Source organism: Coturnix japonica, chromosome 9 (assembly GCF_001577835.2).
Source record: "Coturnix japonica isolate 7356 chromosome 9, Coturnix japonica 2.1, whole genome shotgun sequence".
NCBI classification, from domain to species: domain Eukaryota; kingdom Metazoa; phylum Chordata; class Aves; order Galliformes; family Phasianidae; genus Coturnix; species Coturnix japonica.
Genome location: NC_029524.1, coordinates 6,623,483 through 6,645,428, shown reverse-complemented (window position 1 = coordinate 6,645,428; position 21,946 = coordinate 6,623,483). Strand labels below are relative to the sequence as shown.

Sequence of the window (21,946 nt, the reverse complement as noted above, 5' to 3'; positions counted from 1 at the left end):
GCCTGGAAACAGCGGCTGACCGGCTGTCTGCAGCCTCCCCCGCCTGCCAGAACCCCCCAGAGCCGCCAGCTTTGGGACGAGGCGGCATCATTTACCTGCCGCAAGCTGCTGCCGTCAGGGTTTGTGTTTCTGAAGCACTCCAAAACGTACGAGGATTCAGTTGTTCTCCATGCTGCAGTTTTTCCTATTCTTGCTGTCTGATATCACTCATTTCTTTTTATTAACTTCAACAAAACTGAGATGTGATGTTGAGGATAAACCATAACTTCCTACTGTCACACACACACACACACAGGTATAACGAGACTGCTTCAAAGCAAGCCAAGGCTCCCACCATTCTAATGCCTTTATGGCACACAGAGATGCAAAGCAGGATCCTTCCATAAAGCATTAAAGCAGCAACAAAACGCCTTTGGCCCTTCCCAGGCTTAGGAATTCATACTTGTCAGGACAGTTACTGACAGAAACATTGCCATAGTTCTTTATATAGGAACTACACCACATCACCACTTTACATCGGCTGCTGCTTCTCTTCTTGATAGAACAAGATACCTTTTCACACAGTACTTTCTTACCCAAGCAGCCATTTAGCCCCCATTCCAGCATTAAGCAGATGCTGCAGGGTTCCTTCTTCTTCCTGGGGTACAGATACTTAGAGTTTAACTCTTCAGGTTTGACCTATAATTCAAGCTGATGCTTAAGCTCAAGTTGAACTCAGCTCAATAGGCTCTGACATCACTTACTTCAGGGATCACCCAGCTTGCTGTGTTCTGCTCCCTGCATCCCCTTGGCCAGCTGTTCTGGCTGCTGCTCAGCCTTCCCTGCCACCAATCCCTCCATCATAGGCAATACGCAGCATTTGAAGACTATTTTACTTTTCCCCTCTCAATCTTCCTGTGTTATAAGGCAAGGAAAACATGATTAGTCACATTAACACAGCCCCTGCTTGTTCTAACTATGCTGGTTATCAGCAGCATCCAGAGACAAGTCATTTTCTGATGGGATTCAGACTGTATGTAGGGTACCCTCTGGGCCAGATGCTGCCCCAAAACCCAGGTCCTTATATTCCCTAGCAGAAATTCACTGGCTGAGTGCCGGTCACCTCTGCCTATTCCTTAGGATTTGAGGCTAATTTGATTGATAACAATCTAAACATTTCCCATCCTCAACCCAGGGCTAATGCTTTCAAATTTACATCCTGAGCTTCTCTATCATTAGGTATTAGGAGAAGAGCAGGCTGAAAATGAGAGGAAATGTCTTATTAGAGCAGATGATCTAGGAGAGAACACTGTGACACAGACTCCAGATTCTTCCTGCATGACTCCACCATCACTCCTCATCAGGGCAGGCAGCAAAAAAACAAACCCAAAGGAAACTTCACATAACTGCTATGCAAAAATGGGTCAGTGACTCCACAGTGCTCATTGCTTACTACAGCCTTCAGGACGCTAAAGGCTTCCTCCCAGCTATCAAACCTGCCGGGTTTGATTTCCCTAGACACGTGCCCTTCCAAAAGCCAAAACAGTCCTGAGCTTAAGCTCATGTTAAACATTCACGCTCATAGTGCTTCCTCTTCTCAGGCCCTGCTTGTAAACTTCATTTCTGTGGAATGGTAAGTCCTTACCCATTGTTTTGTATGCACATATAGTCACTCAGAAGTCTTAACCTGGAGAGAGATGGGCAGAGCAGGAGGAAGTTCAACGTGCAGCATAGGAAGTTCCAACGTGCCAGTGTGTGTCCTCTCAAAGCACCCAACCCACACAGCGCTCAGCCAACAAAACTGCCCAGGGCAAACCAAACACTTGTCGATAAATGCAGGTCTGCTAAGTCTGCACACAGATGGAAAGCATTTACAAATTGAAGAATTTCATTAAAAAGTTTAATAAAATACTATAATTCTCTTCACACATCATCATCTCAGTGACCCAGGCACTTTAACCGAAAAGGAGTTTGGCTAAGATTTCTTTTTTCCTCTTAGATGCACATCCACATTTAAGATAAACCTCTCAAATCTAGGCAGCTGTTTGTACACAAAGCATCCTCTCAACCCACCTCACCTCAGAGCTGTGCTACCACTGCTCCGGGGCAATTACAGCTCTATCACACAGACAGCTCCCCACGCACTTCCACACATCTATCAGTGGGGAAGAAAGAGGCATAAATCAAGTACACTTTTCTTGGTGAAGTGTCAGAACTGGACTTGAACAAATGCCACTTTCCTTTCTTCTGTGGCAGTGCTTGGCATATAACTGCTGATTTGCACAAGAGGTGAAATTCACACCATTCCCACACTAGTTTCATTGTATACTTCTCCCATCCAGCCATCTCCTCTGAGATTAGAACTACTGAACAAAGCTGCTTCATCTTACAAACCGATGATCCAAAGTACAGCTTGTCCAAAAAGGCCACGTTATTCAGTGCTTCCCACCACCCAGCATATACATGCACACAGAATAACTCAACACACTGTTCTTCCTTCCAGCAGAGTTTGGCCTGCTCCATCAGTTGGACAAACCACTTTTGCTGATTGTCCTATTCAAGGCAGAAAACTCTTAGTTATTCATGAATTCACACGTAAATGGCTTGCAGGAGCCATCTACTGAAAACATACAACTTCATTCCCATGGAAGAGCAGCAGACTCCTGATGTTCAGAGGAAAACTTGCTGTCATATTCGACACGTGTTGGTAGGACTCCCAGCTTCCAACGTCAGACCTCCGGGCTTTATGCTTCTCCTGCTCCTGATGTCATGCTGGGACAACGTCCTCTGCTCAAGCTATGGTAAAGTACCTGGTAGTAAGAACATCAGTGTTGAGTCTCTCACTGGCATTTTTAGTACCGATGAACCCCAAATGGCAACTCGAAACAGCACTTGCTTCGAGCCTCACACCCTAAGGATGGTTGGTTGTGTTCTCTTTTTTTTCCATAAGATAAAGATCAATAAACTATTTAATCCCTTCTTAAAATTGTTCCTTACACAAGGCTAATTACAGATTGCAAAATACAGATTGCAAGAAAAACCTCTTTCAGCATACTTATATATTTTTTTTCCTCTCCATGAGATTTGGAATTACAAATGGTAATTTACTACTCAAAGATGAGAGTTTTGTCCTCAGGGATTCCATATTTTCCTTTGTGTTCTTCAAATAATTTGCTGAGTTCCTGCAGATAAAGCGCATGTAGCTGTTCAACCTCTTCATTGGTGGGATTCGGGTTCCTTTTTACAAGGATGGGGCTTCCCACTGTAAATCAAACACAAGAGCAGGATTAGCTTCACTGACATCTCTTCTCAAGAGAAACCACTCTCTCTCCTGTAATAATGGCTCTGCCCCAGTTCACAGCAGAGCCACAGCACAGTTCTCTTCTTGCTCGCAGGCCTCATCCCACCTTTCACAAACCCAATCTCTGGCTCTATTTCTCCCCAGCGTTGCTCAAAGTCAGGTAAAATGAATAAAAACTCTTCATAATTTCAGTTTGGCACGAGAAGAACAACTGAGGAGGGTTACCTCGAACTCAGAGCAGTTCACATCGAACATACAACCCCTTGGGCTACAACTGCTTTGCCATTGGGGCCGTACAACACAGTTTAAAGCAGCACTGAACATTCTCCCCATGTGAGATGCTGCATGAAACCTGCGACTGTGTTTCTTCAGCTGTGGCAAGATCTGGAAAGAAGATGAAGTAATCCCACAGAAGTGCAGAGGGCTGTCTCCTCCACACAATGCTGCGCTTAGCTAACAGAAGCTTCCCATGATCTCAGTGTTGTGTTGTTCAATCGCTCCAGTTTTTGAAACCCGTTCTTCTTTCATTGGAAATGAATAGATGAACAGAGCATAATAGACCTGATAAAGGTTGCAGAGGATCTAATCAACTCTCTGCTAGAAAAACAGAGAGCTAAGAACATCCCCAGCAGTTTTAAGAAATGCGCCTGAAAATCCCTTTCAACACATATTGCTGATTCAAATTGGATGGTGTTGACTAAAGGGAAGAGGAACCAGAGCCTCAAAGGGGCTGACTCTGCATGCTCCTCCTGCAGCTTTGGCTGCCAATTGCTCAGAGGGCTGGCAGGGTGCTGAAATCCAGGTTTAAGATGGTCAGGGGTGAGAAGCAGCCCTGGGCTCAGTAGTACCTTGAGCAAGGGAAGTCACTATCCATCAAATACAGGACAGGAAGCACAGCATCTGAGCCAGTGCCAGCTCCAGGAGGAGGAGGCTCACTGCTACCTGCCTGTGTTCTCTACAGATAAACAGTTGGGTGGAGCTCAGTGCAGTCTCGCAGCTCTCAGGAGGTGAGCTGACACTTCCGAGCCTGCATGGAGCCATACTGTGAGCCCCTCCAGAATGCAGCTTTGAAACAGAGATAGCAAAGGAAAGGGCTTTCGGGAGATGATACAGAATCTACTCTGGTCTTGCTGATTTGTAGCATTACAGTACATCAGCCACAGGACACATCTGCCCTGGCAGGAGCTACAATAATGAAGATTTGCATTGAAGAAGCATTGTAAAATCCAGAGCAGACAGAAACACCATTAGCTCAATGAAGAACTGCAGAGAATGCATCACATTCATTCCAGTGCTTTGCAAGCTTCATGGCTTTAAATCGAATGACACTTTCAGCCTGCTGATGCACAATGTGGGCTTTAAAAATTAAATGTCTTCCAAATTATTTTACTAGGTGCACTGATTAAACATAAAAAGAGTTCCTTCTTTTGTCTTAAACATATGGATCTGATTTTATTGTGAATCAGTAATCCCTCAGTAAAAGGAAGGGCCTTCTTAGGTGTTCCTTATGGAAATACCAAACAAGCTCTGTTTAGTTTTCAGTAGAAACAGAATGGATTAGTTCAGAATCCAGCTGAAAAAGGTTTATCCATAGTTTGCAGGCAGCCAAGTCCTGCCTTGCACAACCCCTACCATAACCTTTCTTTTTTTTTCTGCCATTTAAAAAAGAAGAAAAAGATATTCAGTCCTACACTCCAGTGAGAGGAGATGATAAGGATGAAAGCTTTGGGGGAAAAGAAAAAAGTTCTCTTCCAAACTGCCTGTCAACACGGCATACATGTTCTTAATTAAATGTGAATGGATCTTCCCATGGGAGGAAAAACACAACTGCAGCTGCAGGGCCAACCAAGCAGCAGCCTGCTGAAGGTGTGCTCTCCCTTCTCTCCCCAGTACCAGCAAACACCACATTGGAACCACCCTGCTCCTTCCAACAGCATTGCCCTGCGGAGCTGCTGCAGTATCTGCACCATTTCTCTGCAGATAAGAAATGAAGGTGCTGAGCCTCTTACAAAGTAACATCAGCGTACAGAATGCACAGCAGTGGCTGCAGAGCTGTGCCAGACCTTTGGTATGGGCTGGGCAACCCCTTCTGTTTCCTTGAGGACTGCTGAGACAACAACTCTGGGAACAACCATGAATGAAGAATGACTTTTGGCCTTGGACAGAAAGGGGGAATGGAGAAAGGATTTCCCCCCCTGAAAAATATATGGAGATGTATATTTTAGATCTCACATACTTGTCTTAGGTGCACAGTAAACAGATGCTTCAGTTAGATTTACCCATTTACACAGATATCAATGGAGCACTTTTGCATTTTTAAGCAATTGCAAATGCATTAGAAAAGGAACAAGGAACTCACCAACAGTGTGAATTGGTTGCCTGAAAGGAATTAAGCCAAAACTGTACTGAAATATTCCTCGGGCGTGAAACAGCGGTAGAGCAAAGCCCATTATCTTTTGCAGCTTCTCCTGTATAGTTCTTAGCCGCGAACCTCTGGGGTTTGCAACTTGCTTGAAGAGCTCATTTTCACCAAAGGAAAACACTGGGACCAGATGAGCTCTGTAAAGCAAAGAACAGTGAGGATCCCACACCAGCCTGCATTTGCACTGTGGTTCACACCAGCAATGTGGAAGCTTTCCCAATAATCAGCACAGAACTTCCGCAGCTCCAGAACTCATCAGTAGCAGCATTCAACCCTTCTGATACACAGCTGCTTTTTGGCTGCACAGAGGTTTTGTTTCCAGAAAAGAAGTCATTCACATACAAGTAGCACAGAGTGTTTGGGCAGTATTTAGCTGTTTGCTACCCATTACAACCTTTGATTATTCATAATAATAAAAACAGATGATTGTATGTACTGTCATTATGATCTTATCCACCGCTATTTCAGCAAGTCCACTCTTGTTCCATTGTGTTTTCATCTTTGGCAGGCGAAGAAATCCCACTGTTAACCTCATGATGCTCCCGGCTGGACGATGCCAGAAGCAGATCTGAGCCCTTCTCTGGCTGCTGGCTGGAATAATGCACACACTGGAGCTCAGCACAGAAAACACGACACAAAACAGACATCCGTACAAACCAAAGTATGATGCCAAACTCCCCCTCTGTCCAATTCCCAGTGAATTCCAGACTTCCTGGAGCACCATTCTTCAGTTATTATTTTATCAGGGGTCAGATCATACCCACAGAAATTATACTAACTCACTCTGGTTCCTTCACAGCTGAATTAATTTTAATTCAGTTCATGAACTGCATTGGAAGGAAACGCACTAAGCAGTTCTTAGACCAACTACCCTGAGCACTGCCTCTAAGAGGCAAAAGCACCCCTGTACTTTCAGTCTCAGCAGCAGCACATCCTACAATTAGGGCTTAGTTTGATGAAACCACAACCTACACAGTCTGAGCTTTTAAAAAATGACCAGGGTGATCCTAAGCAGCCTCTGAAAGATGTTTTATTTGCTTCATCTTACTTTCACCCATTCCATTCAGCTTGCACTGTCTGTCAGAAAATTCTTTCTGTAAAATAGCAGCATCACTATAATATTAACAAGGTGATTTTCCACAGAGCTCTGAACTCCTGAAGAGGAGGCACTGAGGGCAGAGCTGGCTGTAAAGTACTGTGGACAACCAGAACCTCCTGTATGGACAAAACACTGCTTTGGGAGCTTCCCGAGCCTGAGAGTTCCAAACACTGTAATTCCCTATTCCAACTGGTGCCTGCTCAAAGGTTAGTTTCTCCAATGCAGCACATCACCCAGCTGCTTGTAAATCAAGTATTGGAAAGTGTGGAACATACTGTGCTATGCAAATACTCCATTTTCTACTACAACACTGAGACAAACAGGAAAATCTTGTGGAGCAATAGCAACCTAAGACTGAGATTTGTTCTAATCTGCATAGTAAAGACTGTCGCAAGACATTATGTAGGAGGTTGTGACAGAGAAATAAGTAATTTCTGATTGTGAAACTAAGGATAAGTCAGCTGATTCATCATTTGTTTCACATTTTTAGGATTTCTTCACTTCATATCAGATACCTGTATTATTCTGGACCACAATGTCGTTTCCAGCAGCACAGACAGCTTCAGTTTACATACTCAGAGCACGATTGACAAGTTCCCAGCTGAGGAACCAGCGCTTCTCTGTACTAGCAGTGCAAGAGTCAGGCCAGGGAGCACAAAGGATAACTAACTACTAATAATACAAAGGATAAGTAACTACTGGATGCAGAGCCTCTGGCACAGGATCTGAGGACTTCAAAAGCACCATGTCCTGGCATCATAGAGTCCAACCATACAGAAGTGATATCAGGATTCCCACACTTTTCCTAACAGCTGTTTCCCTTGAACGTGCTCAGACCTTGACTAACTTGTAGCCCAGCACACAGGGTGATCATGCGTGAGGTGCAGGTAAGCCATTCAGGCAGAGACACAGCATTATTGCCCTCTCGGAGCGCTCTAGACACTAATCCTCTTTCTTAAAGAGGATAACAATTACTTGAAACACCAAACTTCATAAGGCAAAAAGTGGCCCTTACTGTGTTTTGTAAGTGCCCTGATCTTGTCATCACTTGTGGGGATGCTCTTGAAATCACGAGCATGAAAGGCAAAGGAGTATCTAGTTTCTCAATCCAGATCAGCTTAGATGAAAGATAAATACCAGCCTCTGTGGATTGACAGATCAGATGTATCTGGACATGCTCAAAAAAGCACTTAAATATTCCTTTAAAATTTATGGTAATAAATAAAAACAACTGATGGCGTTTAGGGCCCCATTGGTACCATCAGCAGTTGAGCAGAGATTAGAGCCTTTGCTCTAAGTCTCAGTTGAAACACAGAAGTGTTGTTTATGGGTACAAATTACACTAAATTATTACTTTATCAGACAGCAGATCCCTTCTGAGAATTCTAGTGACATTTATATATAAAACACTCTTGTAGCTATTCTGTGTCAGAATATTTCTAGAAAAAATAATAATCAGCCTCAGCATCCTACATGAAAACAGAGCGCCCTGCTCAGAGCCCACCTTTTTTCCAGTCAATGGTTTCAGAGGAGCGTTACAGGTCCGTCAAGGATTAATATTGGTTTTCATTGCTTTGCACGTTGTGTAGAACTCTGAGTGTCTCATAGCTTAGCAGAACAAATCAATGGCTCTGCTGATCCTTGTACATAAGGTTCTACACCAGTCCAGCATTAACAGAACTCATATTGTGTACAGTGTGCTAAAGATATTAATACCAGCTCTGTTTAGTCATACATTCATGGATGTTTGATAGGAAAAATTAAGCTGGCTTGAGATTCACTCCAAATACTCCCAGAAACTTACATTTATAAACAACAGTCCTTAAAAGAAATGATTCAGATGAAGTTGTAAAGATATCTTCCTGGACCATGCTTTACAGTGAGTAAATGGAACAGGGCCCAGCACTCTTATTTACTTATTGCCTTCAAACGATAAGAAAACTCTGTCGTAACATAGCTTCGATATACAGAAAACAGAACGGCTGCAGTCAGCAATAAAAGCTGAGGTTTACTAACACTGTTTCACAATTCCTACTTTTTGCTACTGCAATATAAAACAGCAGAAACAGATCACCAAGATATGCTAATATGTCCACCTACTTCTCACCAATTATGAAAGGCAATAGGGATTTTTTAACACCCACAGACTGGATCTAGGTGCACAGACTGGCTCTCATGTCAGATATCCACACGTACATACACCAACAGTTCTATCAAATTGTAATTCTGGGTTTACTATATATAGTATGTACTATATTTAAGAGTCTGCATTCAGAGTGCACCTGGTGGGACAGCCCAGGTGGGATACGTACCCATGTTTCAAGGCCATTTTAATGAAGCCCTTCCTCTTGAGGATGTTCAAAGTCAAACTCCCAGGATGAGCATTCAGAGATTCCTCTGCTCCTCCAATCACAATGACGGATGCATGGCCGCCCTCTGCGTTATTCAGCACGTATGAGACACTCTCCTTGGAGGCAGAAACCATTCCTTTAGGAGCAAACATTTTGAGAGTGATTCACTACAGCTTCATTTGCAAGGACTGTGGAATACATGAAATGTTTTAAAACAGTGTCTAAGTGATGTTTCTAAACATTTACAGCACGTGACAAAAGTTTAAAGATTTGGGTTCAACCTCCTCATTCTAGAAAAGATTTGGTCTTAGATCTAAGTCCTTCAGTTTCAGGTTTAGGAGCTAAAATGATTTGCCTACCACAGCAATCTGAGATCTTCAGGGAAGAGTATGCCATTTCTGCCCACTCGACTCAACTCACTCCCACATTCCATGTCAGAGGACTGGACAGCTGAATTGCAGCAGATACTGCTGGGGCAGCAGCTAAAGCCATAAAGCACAGAGGGCTTAACAGAATGACTGGTGGACTTGCTAACTTAAACACAGATCTATGGTGCCAAGCTGATTCCCTTCTCTTCAGAGCTCTTAGCAGCAGCTTCACTTTAGGCAGTGGCACAGCAGTGTTAGAAGAAGCAGGAAAGGCTCAGCTGTTTCAGCTTACGATGACTACATCAGCTTATTCCCTAGTAACCAGCACCTGCCACTCAAACTTATTGAGGCTAATCTCTTCTTGCTAGAATAGCAGTACTTTCCTAGTGCTGCTGCCATACTGATACTTCTACTCAGAGCACACTGACAAATGAGCCCGCAGTACTGACTCAGACCTTGCTAAGAACTTGGTACATGGAGAAATCCTATTTCTAATAGAATTATCCAACTCCTCCAAAGTTTCTTTGTGCCATAAATTCTTACTGAAAAGGCTCACAGTGGAACCACTCACCCAGAAGCCATGTTTAGTTGTATTGTGTTGAATTAATATGATCATTTTCAAGAATAAACAGCATTAGATAAAATCTCCGTGTGTTTTTTTTCCCCACTTTGTGTGTTTTTTGGTTGGTTGGTTTTTGTTTGGTTGGCGAGTTTTTGCTTGGTTTGTTTTTGTGGTGTTTTGTTTGTTTTGGTCTGGTTGTTGTATTGTTTTTAAAGGGCTTCCATCAATGCCTGCTCTTTCGGATGCTGAGTGAAGGCTTCTTCCTTCTTTCTCCCATTTGAGACATTACAACATGAATTGCGAACATCTCACAACAATAAAACAATGACTGTGATCCAGTTTTCAGAGTTGGCTACCAAGAGAAATAGCTCGCTACTGGAGCAAATTCAGAGTACTCCATAAAAAAAAAAGGCTATTTGCCACATATACCTTCACAGTCACTTTTACTCTGAAAAAGGCAGCTGGCCTGGGCCCTGCAAGTCATTTGAGTGATGCTCTTTCACCAACCAACACGCACTCTCTCAAAGAGAAAGCAATGTCTTTCCCTGGGACAAACACTACAGAAGTGGAGGCAGGGCACTGCTCCCATTGCACAGCAGCTCAGCTCAGGGAAGAAACGGCTGGGGAAAAAAGCAGCATGCTACAAACATGGCTCTCAGCAACATGAAGATTCTGCAAGTGTTTCATAATTTGACTGATAACCTGTATTATACTGAAGGGACCCCTTTGGTTTATCAGCTACAGACCAGTGAAAAACAAGCTAAGACGCTGACTACGATGTAGCATGTTTTCACTTGAGATGTTTCTCACCCAGCAGGTAAATATTTATTTCCGTAGGTCATGTAAACTGACTTTCAGGCTATGCAATGTTTAAATTTGTCATCTTCCATCACTATCTGTCTCTCAACTTTGCAAGCCTGAAAAAATCCTCTAAAATATATCTATATGTATATATATATATATAATATTTTTTTTTGCATGGAGAGGCATGCAGTGGTAAGCTGAAGTAGATGTAGATTTGCAATTCCAATATCAGTCTAAACATCCTAGGTGTATTTCCCATATGGGGCAAATGAACAGCTGGTCTGAGATCAGAATCTATGTTCGTCAGGACTAAGAGCTCCCAAACCTTCTCTTGCCCACGGCACTCTACTTTCTCAAATGCCACAGTTCAATGAGTTTAAGTGAAATAGCTCCTCTGTTAAACCACTGTGCGGAAACACTGGTCAGAGACAGAACTGCAGTCCTGATTTGATTACCCATTTTTCTGTTTACCAATCTCGATTGCACGCTATTTCTGTCTTTTATTATTGCATTACTAATGACAAGTATGACTCCTTTATGACAAGTGCTATGCAGCACACTGACAAAAAAATGTCTGTCTTTACAGTTTACATCTCTGTTAAAAGTACACAAATTTGAAACGTGGGGCCTTAGTCAGAAGTAAGTAATTGACTTTTAACTACATCTGTTTGTACTGAGTAGGACTTTAAGCTTTACAGGTGAGAGATTATCCTCAATTTGTTTTTCAAGCATCATTGCACAATGACTGAATTACACTATACCTTCACACGCTGCCCTCCTCTTGTAAATAACTGCTGCTTACTACCACTGTCTCTCAGTTAGAGGAGAGACCAGCAATTTGTTTTCAGAAAACAAAAATGGCTCAGTGATATGAGTGGTAAAAGAAAAAACCACAGTCCTACAGTCCTGAAACACCCCAGTGAACCTATTAGGAGCTCTGGAGGAACCTTTTAGCCACACACACTCCTTACTTCCCAACCAGCAAAATTTCCTTGGTGTCAAGGTTGTTTCTGTGCAGGAAGCACAGCCTTGGGCTAATGGCTAAACCAGAAGTTCATAAAGCCTCTTTAATTCAATTCCCCGCTTTGAGAACCACTTACTAAATCGTTCATTCTCACAACTCATTTAGGGTAGGGTGAAGGAACAGCGATTGCTCAAAAGCCACCAAACAAGTGCCAGAGTTCAGCAAGGAGGGAGGGCTGAGCTAGGGCAGGTTCTGAGGTTTGGAACAGCAGGGTGGGGAAGGGAAAGCAAAGCTCTGGAAAACAGCTCTGACCAAAGGGTACAGAGGGAGCCTGGAGCTGCTGTAGGCTCCATTCCCCTTGCCTGGGGGGCAGGCGACAGACAGATGACATGCCCATTCAGTCCCAGGCTGCCTTAGCTCCTGCTCCTCTTCCGACCTTCTTGCCACATATAGAGTAGGCAGAAAGCAGCTTGGCAGCAATACTCTCATGATCAGCAATTACTTGACCTATAATTGTTTATTTGCTCTAGCTAAGATAATGTTCTAAAAGGTAGAGATATAGTGTTTGACCTCAAGATTTCAGATTTAATAATTAGCACTAACACCCAACAGTTCTCTTAGAAAAGCAATTTCTTTGAACCTGTTCCTGCTGTAAAGCTGTTTCATTTTTGCAGTGGATCAGCTGCATCGTGTCTGCTCAGACTTCCACCAGGATCCATTAGAAATAATGATACATCAGACAGTTCAGCAAAATCAACAAAGCTTCCTGAAAATTTCAAAACCATTTTGCAACCAGAATTGAGTTCCTCACGTAACAGGTCCCGATTAGCACCAGCGCTGATAAGTCTGAAGAGAAATTACCTACAGCTCACAGGTCAGAACCACACCCTATATTTGAAACAAGAAGGTACAAAATGCAGCCAGAGTTAAGACAGTCTGCTTTTACCTACCAGCACTCATGACATACTCTCTGAAGAAGGGGCAGCCAAACCAGATGGGCATGATATGAAGATATGGAGTGAGTCCGGGAAATAAATTCTTGAAACTTGGACCAGTGCAAAAATTCCCAAAGGCTCCAGCCACCAGAACCCCATGAGGGTGAAAGCCAAGTAAGTAGTTGTGCTTTGGATCCAAATCCGAAGTTTTTATTAGCTGAAAAAGAGAGAGAGTGGTGGACATTTTAATACTTCTATCACAGCTATTCTGAAAAACAACAAGGCACAGAGACCGCACATTGACAGATAGACATCAGTGCAGGCCAACGGCTGTTCAAGAAACCTTTTACCCACCTGAATGGGGAAGTATTCCCTGAAGTAATTCCAAACAGTCCAGTTCTTGACCCACTGCGACCGCCTGCCCCCCGCACATGGTGTTTCCCAGTCCAGGTACAGCCACAGCAGGTACAGAACACCCAGGAACCAGAAGTTGCTCAGAATCAAGAGCAGGAATAATCCACAGCAAAACTGCCCTGGAGGAGATGAAGGAAAACAAAACAAAAATCACAGAACTATTACTAATCACAGCTGTAGAACTGGTTGGCTGGTTATTGTACTCAGTGTACACACACTAAATCAGCTTCTTCACATTGTGGGAAAAAATGATACAAATAAAGATGCGATATTCCAGAAGTTGGCAGAAGAGATGCAAAATGGAAAAGGGCTGCAGCAAGACCTTGTATTGATAGGAATGGTGGTGGGCAGTTCTGCTGTCTGCCCTGCTGTACACCTTACATCAGCTGCTTACTCTGGCTTCTTGCGAACAAAATGCATCAGGTGCATAGATTAGAGTAATTCAGCAGATGCTAAATTCCAGGTGGCCCCAGCCGTGGCACTGTCTGTTCATATGACAGCAAGAAAAACAGGACCTAGTCCTTGCTGGAAGACTCAACAGGCAGAGCTGCATCAAACAGGCATTATTCTGTGGTGCCTTAGAAAGCAGCCTTTTGAGAAGCATGTTGTATGTCTCACAGCTAATGGTCTTTCATGAAGGCAATACCCTGTTGCTTCCCAAAAGAAGCTGTACCAGTGAAACAGCCTGGGCTATTTAAAGAGAGCAAAGCAAAAATGTCACAGAAATACAGCAGCCAATAACTTGACTAACACAATGTAAACATTGGCAGCATTTATAACTGTGAAACAAGCAAACAAACCAACAGTAGCAAACCACTTGTCTTAGTAAAGATGAGCTTCATTAAAGATTTTCCCTAGCAGGGTTTACTTGGGAGCTGAAAGCTGACAGCAGATTCCCTGTATCAGGGAAGCAGGTTTCGAGCTATTGAAATCAGAGCCTAACTTGGCCTATGGGCACTCCTGCATTTCCACCAACCTTAATACTTACTTTTTCCTGAATGTCTCCCAACTCACCCTCTCTTTTGACCCTCTTTTGCACCTCTCTGTGCATTCAGAAATGGATATATTGTCACAGCAGGGAACAAGCAGGAAAGGACAGGGAACAACCCCCAGCCAAAACCGAAGCAGGATCAAACATCTCTGTTGTGAAGGATGCTCCACAGTTGTTTCAATAGAACCAGGACAGAAGGCTCCTGCTTCTGCTTAACCTCACACAGAGGTACACCTCAGTAAAAGCAGAAAAATACCACAGCGGAGATGCACAGACCCTCAAAGTCAGTGTGGAAAACCCCCCCAGAAAATGGCAGCGAGTTCTAGGGAATACCTTTACCATGGGCCAAGGATGATGGGTGAAGGAGGACACTCACTTGCACTTCTCACCTGAGGGAGAACTCACTGGGAATCCCAAACTGGCAACACTTCAAAATAAGGAATAGAAGGATTTGGAGGAAAAGCCCTTATCTATTCTATGAAGAAGAAATCGTGAAATAATAGAAATTTCCATGAACGATAATCTGGACAGGATACAAAGGGTCACAGATTACATTTGAATAAGAAGTTTTTAATTGTCATCAATTAATGAATTTCAAGTTCTCATGAGGAAGTTGGTGTTTATATTCCCTAGCCTTCCTTTCAGAAGCACTTTTGGCTCAATGAAGAATCACGTGGCTTTTAAGTACCAGTTACCTAGCCAAACAGTTGAAAGGGGCCTTGGATCAAAGCATCCTTGCTGTGAAAGCTAATTAAATCAGCAGTGTGAAGTACTAGATAGCACTGTTTAATACCATACAGTGGAGACTAGCAAGCTCGCTGCTTTGCTTTAGCTAGAACAAAACTGGAGCCAAGGTTACTGCATAAGGTATAGGGAGTTGAGTACACTGCCAGCACTTCCTAGAGCTCAGCATCTTGTAGCACAAGGCCCATTTATTACTGCACTCACAAGGAAATATGCAAAGCAAATTCCTTCTGCCATACCTCGTTATTATTTCAATGCATTAACTCATAGCAAGATGAGTTAAACACTGATGACTCAAAACCAGTGAGCCTGTAAACACAAAACCTGTATTTTAGCCTTCAGAAAAGTCTGTGAGCAACCACTTTAAATTCACAAAGTCCAGGAGAAAAGGTGAACAACATGGAATCTGTCACTTGGCTGTATCGCTGCCCCCTCCAATGTATTTTCAGTGTACACTGTAAGTAAGTTTTGAATGAGTTTGAATTAAAGCTTTGAAAATATTTCAGTGGTGTTTTGAGGCAGCGGGTGGCAAAAGAACAATATGGATTAGAAGACAAATCAATACTGTGAGACTCCCAATGTCTGGTTCACCAGCCAAAACTGCGTTAGTGACTTTAAGTTCCTTTTCCTCCGTTTCCCAAATTATAACATAGGGATACCGTTCTGCTGTGAGTCTGATGGAAAAAATCTGTATATAGTATTAGGTGGTAGTACCAGCAGCTATCCTGCCCAATGATGCTTGAACACGTGATGTTTCAATCATTAAATAAGCCCTGAGATTGCAGCAGCAAGCGCCAAATCCATAAAATGGTTAAATAGCACAGAGATAGGAAGCAGGAAACCAGTGGACTGGGCTGGTAAACACAGGCAATCCCAGCAACTGGAAGCTCCAAATCCATCTGTGGTTACTAAAGAGCTGAAAATGTTTGAGCAGTATCTGCTATGAGGGCCCCCAGATCTAAGATTGTTAACAAGAAGAAAAGCCTACCATTGGTCTCTGAGCAACAACAGTCATGTCCAGCCAGTGTGGGCTCTACATGGCACTGCAGTAATCAGAACCTTCAGGTTGCCTTCCAAAGCAAGGCCACTCACACTGAGCTCCCTGGGCTGCAGGATGGCTCAGATGGCCCAAGCTCTGCTGCAGGTCCTGCTGTAACTGCAGCACCTTCATGCCTTTAGCAAAGCATCCTGAAAACACACTGTGCTGCTGTGTCTTAATTTGAACCTCATCCCTCAGAGGATGCAATAATCAGGACGTCTTTATGCCACTGGGATTCCAGTCAATAAATACACTAGTAGAGATGTGACTTTTAATACTTCTACTGTTCTGGGCTCTGAGTATGCGGGCCTACCAATACATAACACAAGTCTAGCACAGAAAGCAAGCTGAAAACTTCATTTCTTACTTCTATGGCCCTGGGGGAAAAATAAAGATAGCATCTTCTTTACCAACTGCATTGACCCTGCTTATTGGATGCTTTTGTTAAGGAAAAGAAAAAAACAACTTCTGGAAGCACTTTCTAAGTTACTTTTAAATAGTAAAGAAACAGATAGGAAGCACAGGAACTTGCTGCCACTTTCTACCTGCGGCAGATATGGACTCCCAAACAAAACTTACATCTGCAACAAAAAGAAGGAACCAGCTAATTTACACTAATAGCACGGGAACATTGAAATCCACTTGGATTTTGTAGCCATCTTCAGGGCAGAGATGACGAGGATGTCAGAGTTTGTTGAATAGATGACTGTCCCTTCTTGGTATATCAGTCGCAGTTCAGAGCCACAGTCACAGGGTATTTGAGCATTCCTACCCAGGGAGTTGTATTTCGACACTACACTGATAACAAATACAAATCCTCAGATGCCAAGGTTTGGAAGGTTGGTTTAAAAGCTTGTGTACCCTGCAATTTGGTTCTATTTTCAAGCAAGCCTATCTTCCACTAGCAAACACTGATAAACTAGAGATACAGAGCATTAGGCACTATTAGCTGTTAGACAGAACGGTCTGGATACAGTAAATCCCTCGGTTACTAATTACCAAATCCTGAGACAGCATGCCAAAGAACATGCAAGTCTACACACTTCCTACATCTTTTATTCCTCCTTAGGCAATCGGTGTTAGTTAAGCTCACATACAGGTTGCCACACTAGATGGCCACTGGCCTGACACAGCACAGCCATTTTTCTGTTCTTATATACACACAGACATGGCTAAATTCCCTCCCTAAGATGCAGGTAACAGAGCTAGCATTCTTAGAAATACCAGTCAGTCAGGCACCAGCAAATACCCTGTTATTCTGTGATCATACATCAGTCCCTGCCCGAGGGTCAGCAATACACATCCGGGATAGATGAGTACAGAGGCAACAAAACAACAAGCACACTATCAGCCAGCCAGGAAGCTCATAGCATTCAGAGCAACTTGTTTGTCAGAGAGAGAGAGAAGAGCAAAGCTTTGAAGAATGAGACGGTGGTTTTGTTAGCCAGCTACAGCTGATGAATCAGTTCAACACAGGGTAACAAAATATCAAGACATGTTTGGAGAAAAGGTTATTTTGATTTCTGTATGAGCACATCACACCACACACCTGCTTTCTCACTGCTGAAGTCACTTGTTACTCCAGCAGCAATATCTCCCTCTGTGGCAACTGTTTCATCACTCTTATAATTCTGGGGAAGCCAGAGCCACAACTCAAACCTTGCCTGAGGACTGAACAAATTTTATCCCTCTCCTTCACCTTATTCTGTTACTTGATTTATATATATCAGAGAGGAAGAAGAAGAAGACACAGCACTCGCAAAGCAGCACTTGAACCAAATTTAACAAAAATAAATCATTTTGCCTTGAAACAAACACTTTAGATCTACATCCTGCCCAGGTAACCATCTCCTACTGATATGAGCTGAACCTCATTCACAGATAGGCAGTACTGCGGCACACAGCTCACCTCTGTAACACACTTAGGGACACAGTTATTATGTGAGGAACAGAAAACCCACGCCAGTTCTTAGTGAGAGAAGATCAGATGTATCGTTAACTGTAGCAGAATGCATTCAGTTAAGATTCTTAAGGAAGCCAAGCTTAAAAACAAAGATCACAGAATCATTGAATACCCTGACTGGGAAGGGATCCTCAAGGATCCTCAAGTCCAACTCCGTGGCTCCACTCAAGACCACTGAAGCCCAATGCCTGAAAGTGGAGTCCCATTGCTCCTCGAATCCTGGCAGCTCGGGGCTGAGCCCACTGCCCTGTGCTGCAGTGTCCAAACCTTCCCCCAGTGCCCACAGTGCGGTCACACAGTGCAAAGCACAGTGGGACAACCCACCCCATTGCCTGGCAGCAGCACTGGGCCTGATGCACCCCAGGGTATGGATGGCCCTTGGGGTTGCCAAAGTACACTGCTGGCATACATTCAACTTGCTGTCAACCAGAAACCCCAGATCCCTTCCCACAGGACTGCTCAGCCAGGACTGCACAATCCCAGGTGCAGAATCCAGCACTCACTCTTACTAAATTTCATGTGGTTGGCAATTACCCAGCCCTCTGATTTGTCAAGATCTCTCTGCAAGGCCTCTCCACCCTCCAGGGAGTCAACAGCTCCTTCCAGTTAGCATTGTCTGCAAACTGATTACAACTTCAAGCCCTCTGTCCAAGCGGTTGGTGGAAACATTAAAGAGAATTGGCCCTAAAATGGAGCCCACACCAGTAACACCCCTTGTGTTCACTGCCTGTCACAATTCATTTTGAGAATGGGTTGTAAGATGGTAGCAATGCAAGCTCTCTGCTCTTGCCCATAGTCAGCCCAGCAGCATTAGCAAGCTTGTAGATCTCATTTCTCCAGGTGTGGATACCAGCACACAGCAACAGGCACTGCACGAGTCTAGAGTCAGACCTGCACTATCTGACATTAAGCTTCAGCCTGAAGCTCTTCTGGATACTACAACAGCAGATTTGGTTTCCTAGACTCCAAGCTGATACTTTTCTTTTAAAAGCAACCCGCCCATTTAGAACACTTTTCTCTTTCATGGAACTTAAGCTAAAACTACTGTAGCCTGCTGCACTTAGAGTGCGTGAGAAAGTAGCACAGAGCAGGAAACAGTCAGACTAGCTCCTAGATACAGCTCATAGTATTTCAGAGTTCATTTTTGCTTCTGGAGTCATAGATAAACAACAGAAGAACCAGGGCTACAATAAAAACTTGGTTTTTTTTTCTGTTTGAGGGCAACTTTTGGCAGCTTACATTACAGAACAGGAAAGCACAGGAACTTACACTCTGAATTTTAAGGAGGTTCCTTTTGTTTAATGAAGTGCTGTGTACATCTATACAGCTTTTCAGAGGCAGAGGCATGTTTATTCTGCCTACGCTCTAAAACAGAAGAATACTTTTGCAGTACAGACCTGGGCCAGGCCAGTAAGCAAAGCAAAGAAGCAGAACTTACCTGTCCTTTGTTGACTGATTGGCTCTTTCTACAAGCAGTGATAAGCAATTGCAAACTGAAGATTCACAGGGTGAGGTAACTGTTGCACACGTGTGCTTCAGCCCAAACTGCCCACAGCCTTCAGTCTTAGCAAGAGGGCATTTTCAACCACACTATGAAAACCAGGCAGCAATGCAACAATGGAACCTTGAAGAGCAAGGAGCAAAGACCTTCACAAAGCACTTTTTACAATACATGTAGGTAATCTTAAGAGTCCTAGCCAGGAAAACAAAAAGCAGTGCTGTATTTCCAGAGTCTTATATCCAAGTCATACCATGGATTCAACATTACAACACACTCAAGTTCCCCTTACAGCACCAAATCACATATTCACATCCTATTTCCCCAGATTTCAATGATGTCTTTCCCTGGTTCAACTTTTATCTTTCCAGGCACTAATTTTTAGAGTTCTCTAACTTACAGTAAAGCCTTGCCCTAGTTCAAGCCCTCACAATAATAATACCCACTGAAACACCACCACCCCCAGCCCCACAACCTTCCCTGTGATCAATTCACACAGTATTCCACTTGTGCCTGGGTATTCTCTGCATGACCTGTAAGCATCATTTTCGAATTCAAGAACTTAAGAACTCTGCTCATCTGGTAGTTTAGTGAGAACAAAAAGGATAAAGGACAGCTAAACATAACCACAGTGTAGAACGTTAAGAACAAACCCATTGTTTTGGTTCTTAAAGATATTTAGGATTCAACCAGGTCACCTTTTACTGGAACCAAGTGAAATTGTTTAACCCTCCCATTCTGACTGACACGTGACTGAAATGGTGCACCTAGAAAATGATGGAGACGCTTCAGAAAGCTCGAACAATAAGTGAAAGTACAGGCACATAATTATCAGCACCTGTTCACCCTCTTTTTGACCATTAGGAAACAGTTTCAAGGCAAGGCTGGATGTGGCTCTGGGCAGCCTGGTCTAGTGGTTATATATATATATAACCATATATATATGACAGGATTTTCTGTATTCCTCAAGGAAGTAGCAGCACTGCCACCACACATGCTGGGATAAAAATTTTCTCCCACTGCTTCTTGGTATCCACTGTTCTATTTAAACCAGAATAATGAGATATGCCAAGATTTAATTCAATAACACAGACTAGAAAGCAAAGACTATTTGCAATGTAGCCACAGATATAAACAGGTGGACATTATATGTCCAACCACATTAAATTATAGGTAACATAAACAAATGCCAAGGGTAAGTCTGTAAAGATGTTCCATACCCTCCGTGCTTCCCTCACATAGATAAGTGATTTGGGTATGGTCAAATAACCTTACAACAGTCTGAAACACATCACACCTACATCTGTAAGACAGTAGATTTCAAAGACATACAAGCACACATATTCCCTTTCTCCTTGCAAATCTGCTGAAGCATTCCAGGGTTACACGCAGTTGTTCACACCACACTTTAAGTCAGGTCTGCCCCACATAGCACTCACACAGAGCCCTACTAACCTACATGGGCTGGGGAGCTGGTCGCAGAGGATTACGGCTCAGTTTGCCTGATGAAGTGACTCATTTTATCAAGTTGCAGACAACTACCCATCAGATTTTCTGCTGTGTTTAGCGATAAGAGACTACCAAGCTATTAGGAAAGTTCTCTATAAAACAATTGGAAGAGCAAGTTCACTAGGTAAAACTGTCAGGATCGCTTTCTTGAAGCATTCATTAATTCACTGAAGTGGCAGGGGGGTTGGAACTACGTGATCCTTGAGGTCCCTTCCAACCCAGGTCATTCTGTGTGTGATTCTGTGTGTGATTCTGTGTGTGGTTGTGTTTCTGGCTGGCAATTCACTCAAGCTGTCGATCTTCATTAATCACCTACTTAAATGAGAAGTTCATTGAATTACAGCATATTAAGGTACCCGACAGCAGCACCGGTGAAGCCTTTAGGTGGCATTCCCTACCAACTTGGTGTTAGCTGTCAGAAGCCCTGCAGGCAGCTCAATGAGGACACCATCCCTAGCGTTTTAAGAGCATATTTTTAACCATCTCTAGCGTTTTAAGAGCTTATTTTTAACCATCTCTAGCGTTTTAAGAGCATATTTTTTAACAGGATCCATAGAAAGGAAGAGATCCAGCAGAGGAAAAGCCAAGAGGAGCCATCAGGGAAGAGAAGCGCCCACCCCAGAGGCTCGACGTCCCACCCGCCCGCTCACAGCGCTGCCCACAGGTGTGACAACCCCGATTCGGGCAAAGTGAAGGAGATGGGGCTATTACCCAGCAGGAGGAAGGAGAAGATCCACTGCAGCACCGCCACGGTCTGGATCCTCCTCTTCAGGGGGACATTGATGGGAGCGAAGCGGACCTTCATGCTGAGCGGCGCCGAGCGGGATCAGGGCTGGCACTCAGCGCCCTGCCCGCACCTGCCGCCCCGCCCGCCGCCAGCGCTGCCCACGGCCGGCACGGCTCCAGCGGGCGGAGCCGGGCGGCGGGGGCGGGCCGGGCGTTCAGCGGGGCCTTGCGGGCTGAGCTGCCGTGTCCTCATCGCCTTGTGCACGAACATCACGGC

General features: G+C 43.8%; 1 protein-coding gene across 1 annotated transcript; it reads right to left on the bottom strand.

Annotated features, from left to right (window-relative positions):
• Positions 1 to 1,865: 1,865 nt before the first annotated feature.
• On the bottom strand, positions 1,866 to 21,864 carry MOGAT1 (monoacylglycerol O-acyltransferase 1). Its single transcript, XM_015871331.2, has 6 exons — positions 21,655 to 21,864; positions 13,140 to 13,318; positions 12,801 to 13,002; positions 9,114 to 9,288; positions 5,640 to 5,839; positions 1,866 to 3,241 (listed from the first exon to the last, which is right to left on the bottom strand). Exons 1-6 carry the CDS (start codon positions 21,746 to 21,748, stop codon positions 3,087 to 3,089), a joined length of 1,005 nt encoding a protein of 334 aa, XP_015726817.1. The 5' UTR covers positions 21,749 to 21,864; the 3' UTR covers positions 1,866 to 3,086.
• Between the last annotated feature and the right edge of the window lie 82 nt (positions 21,865 to 21,946).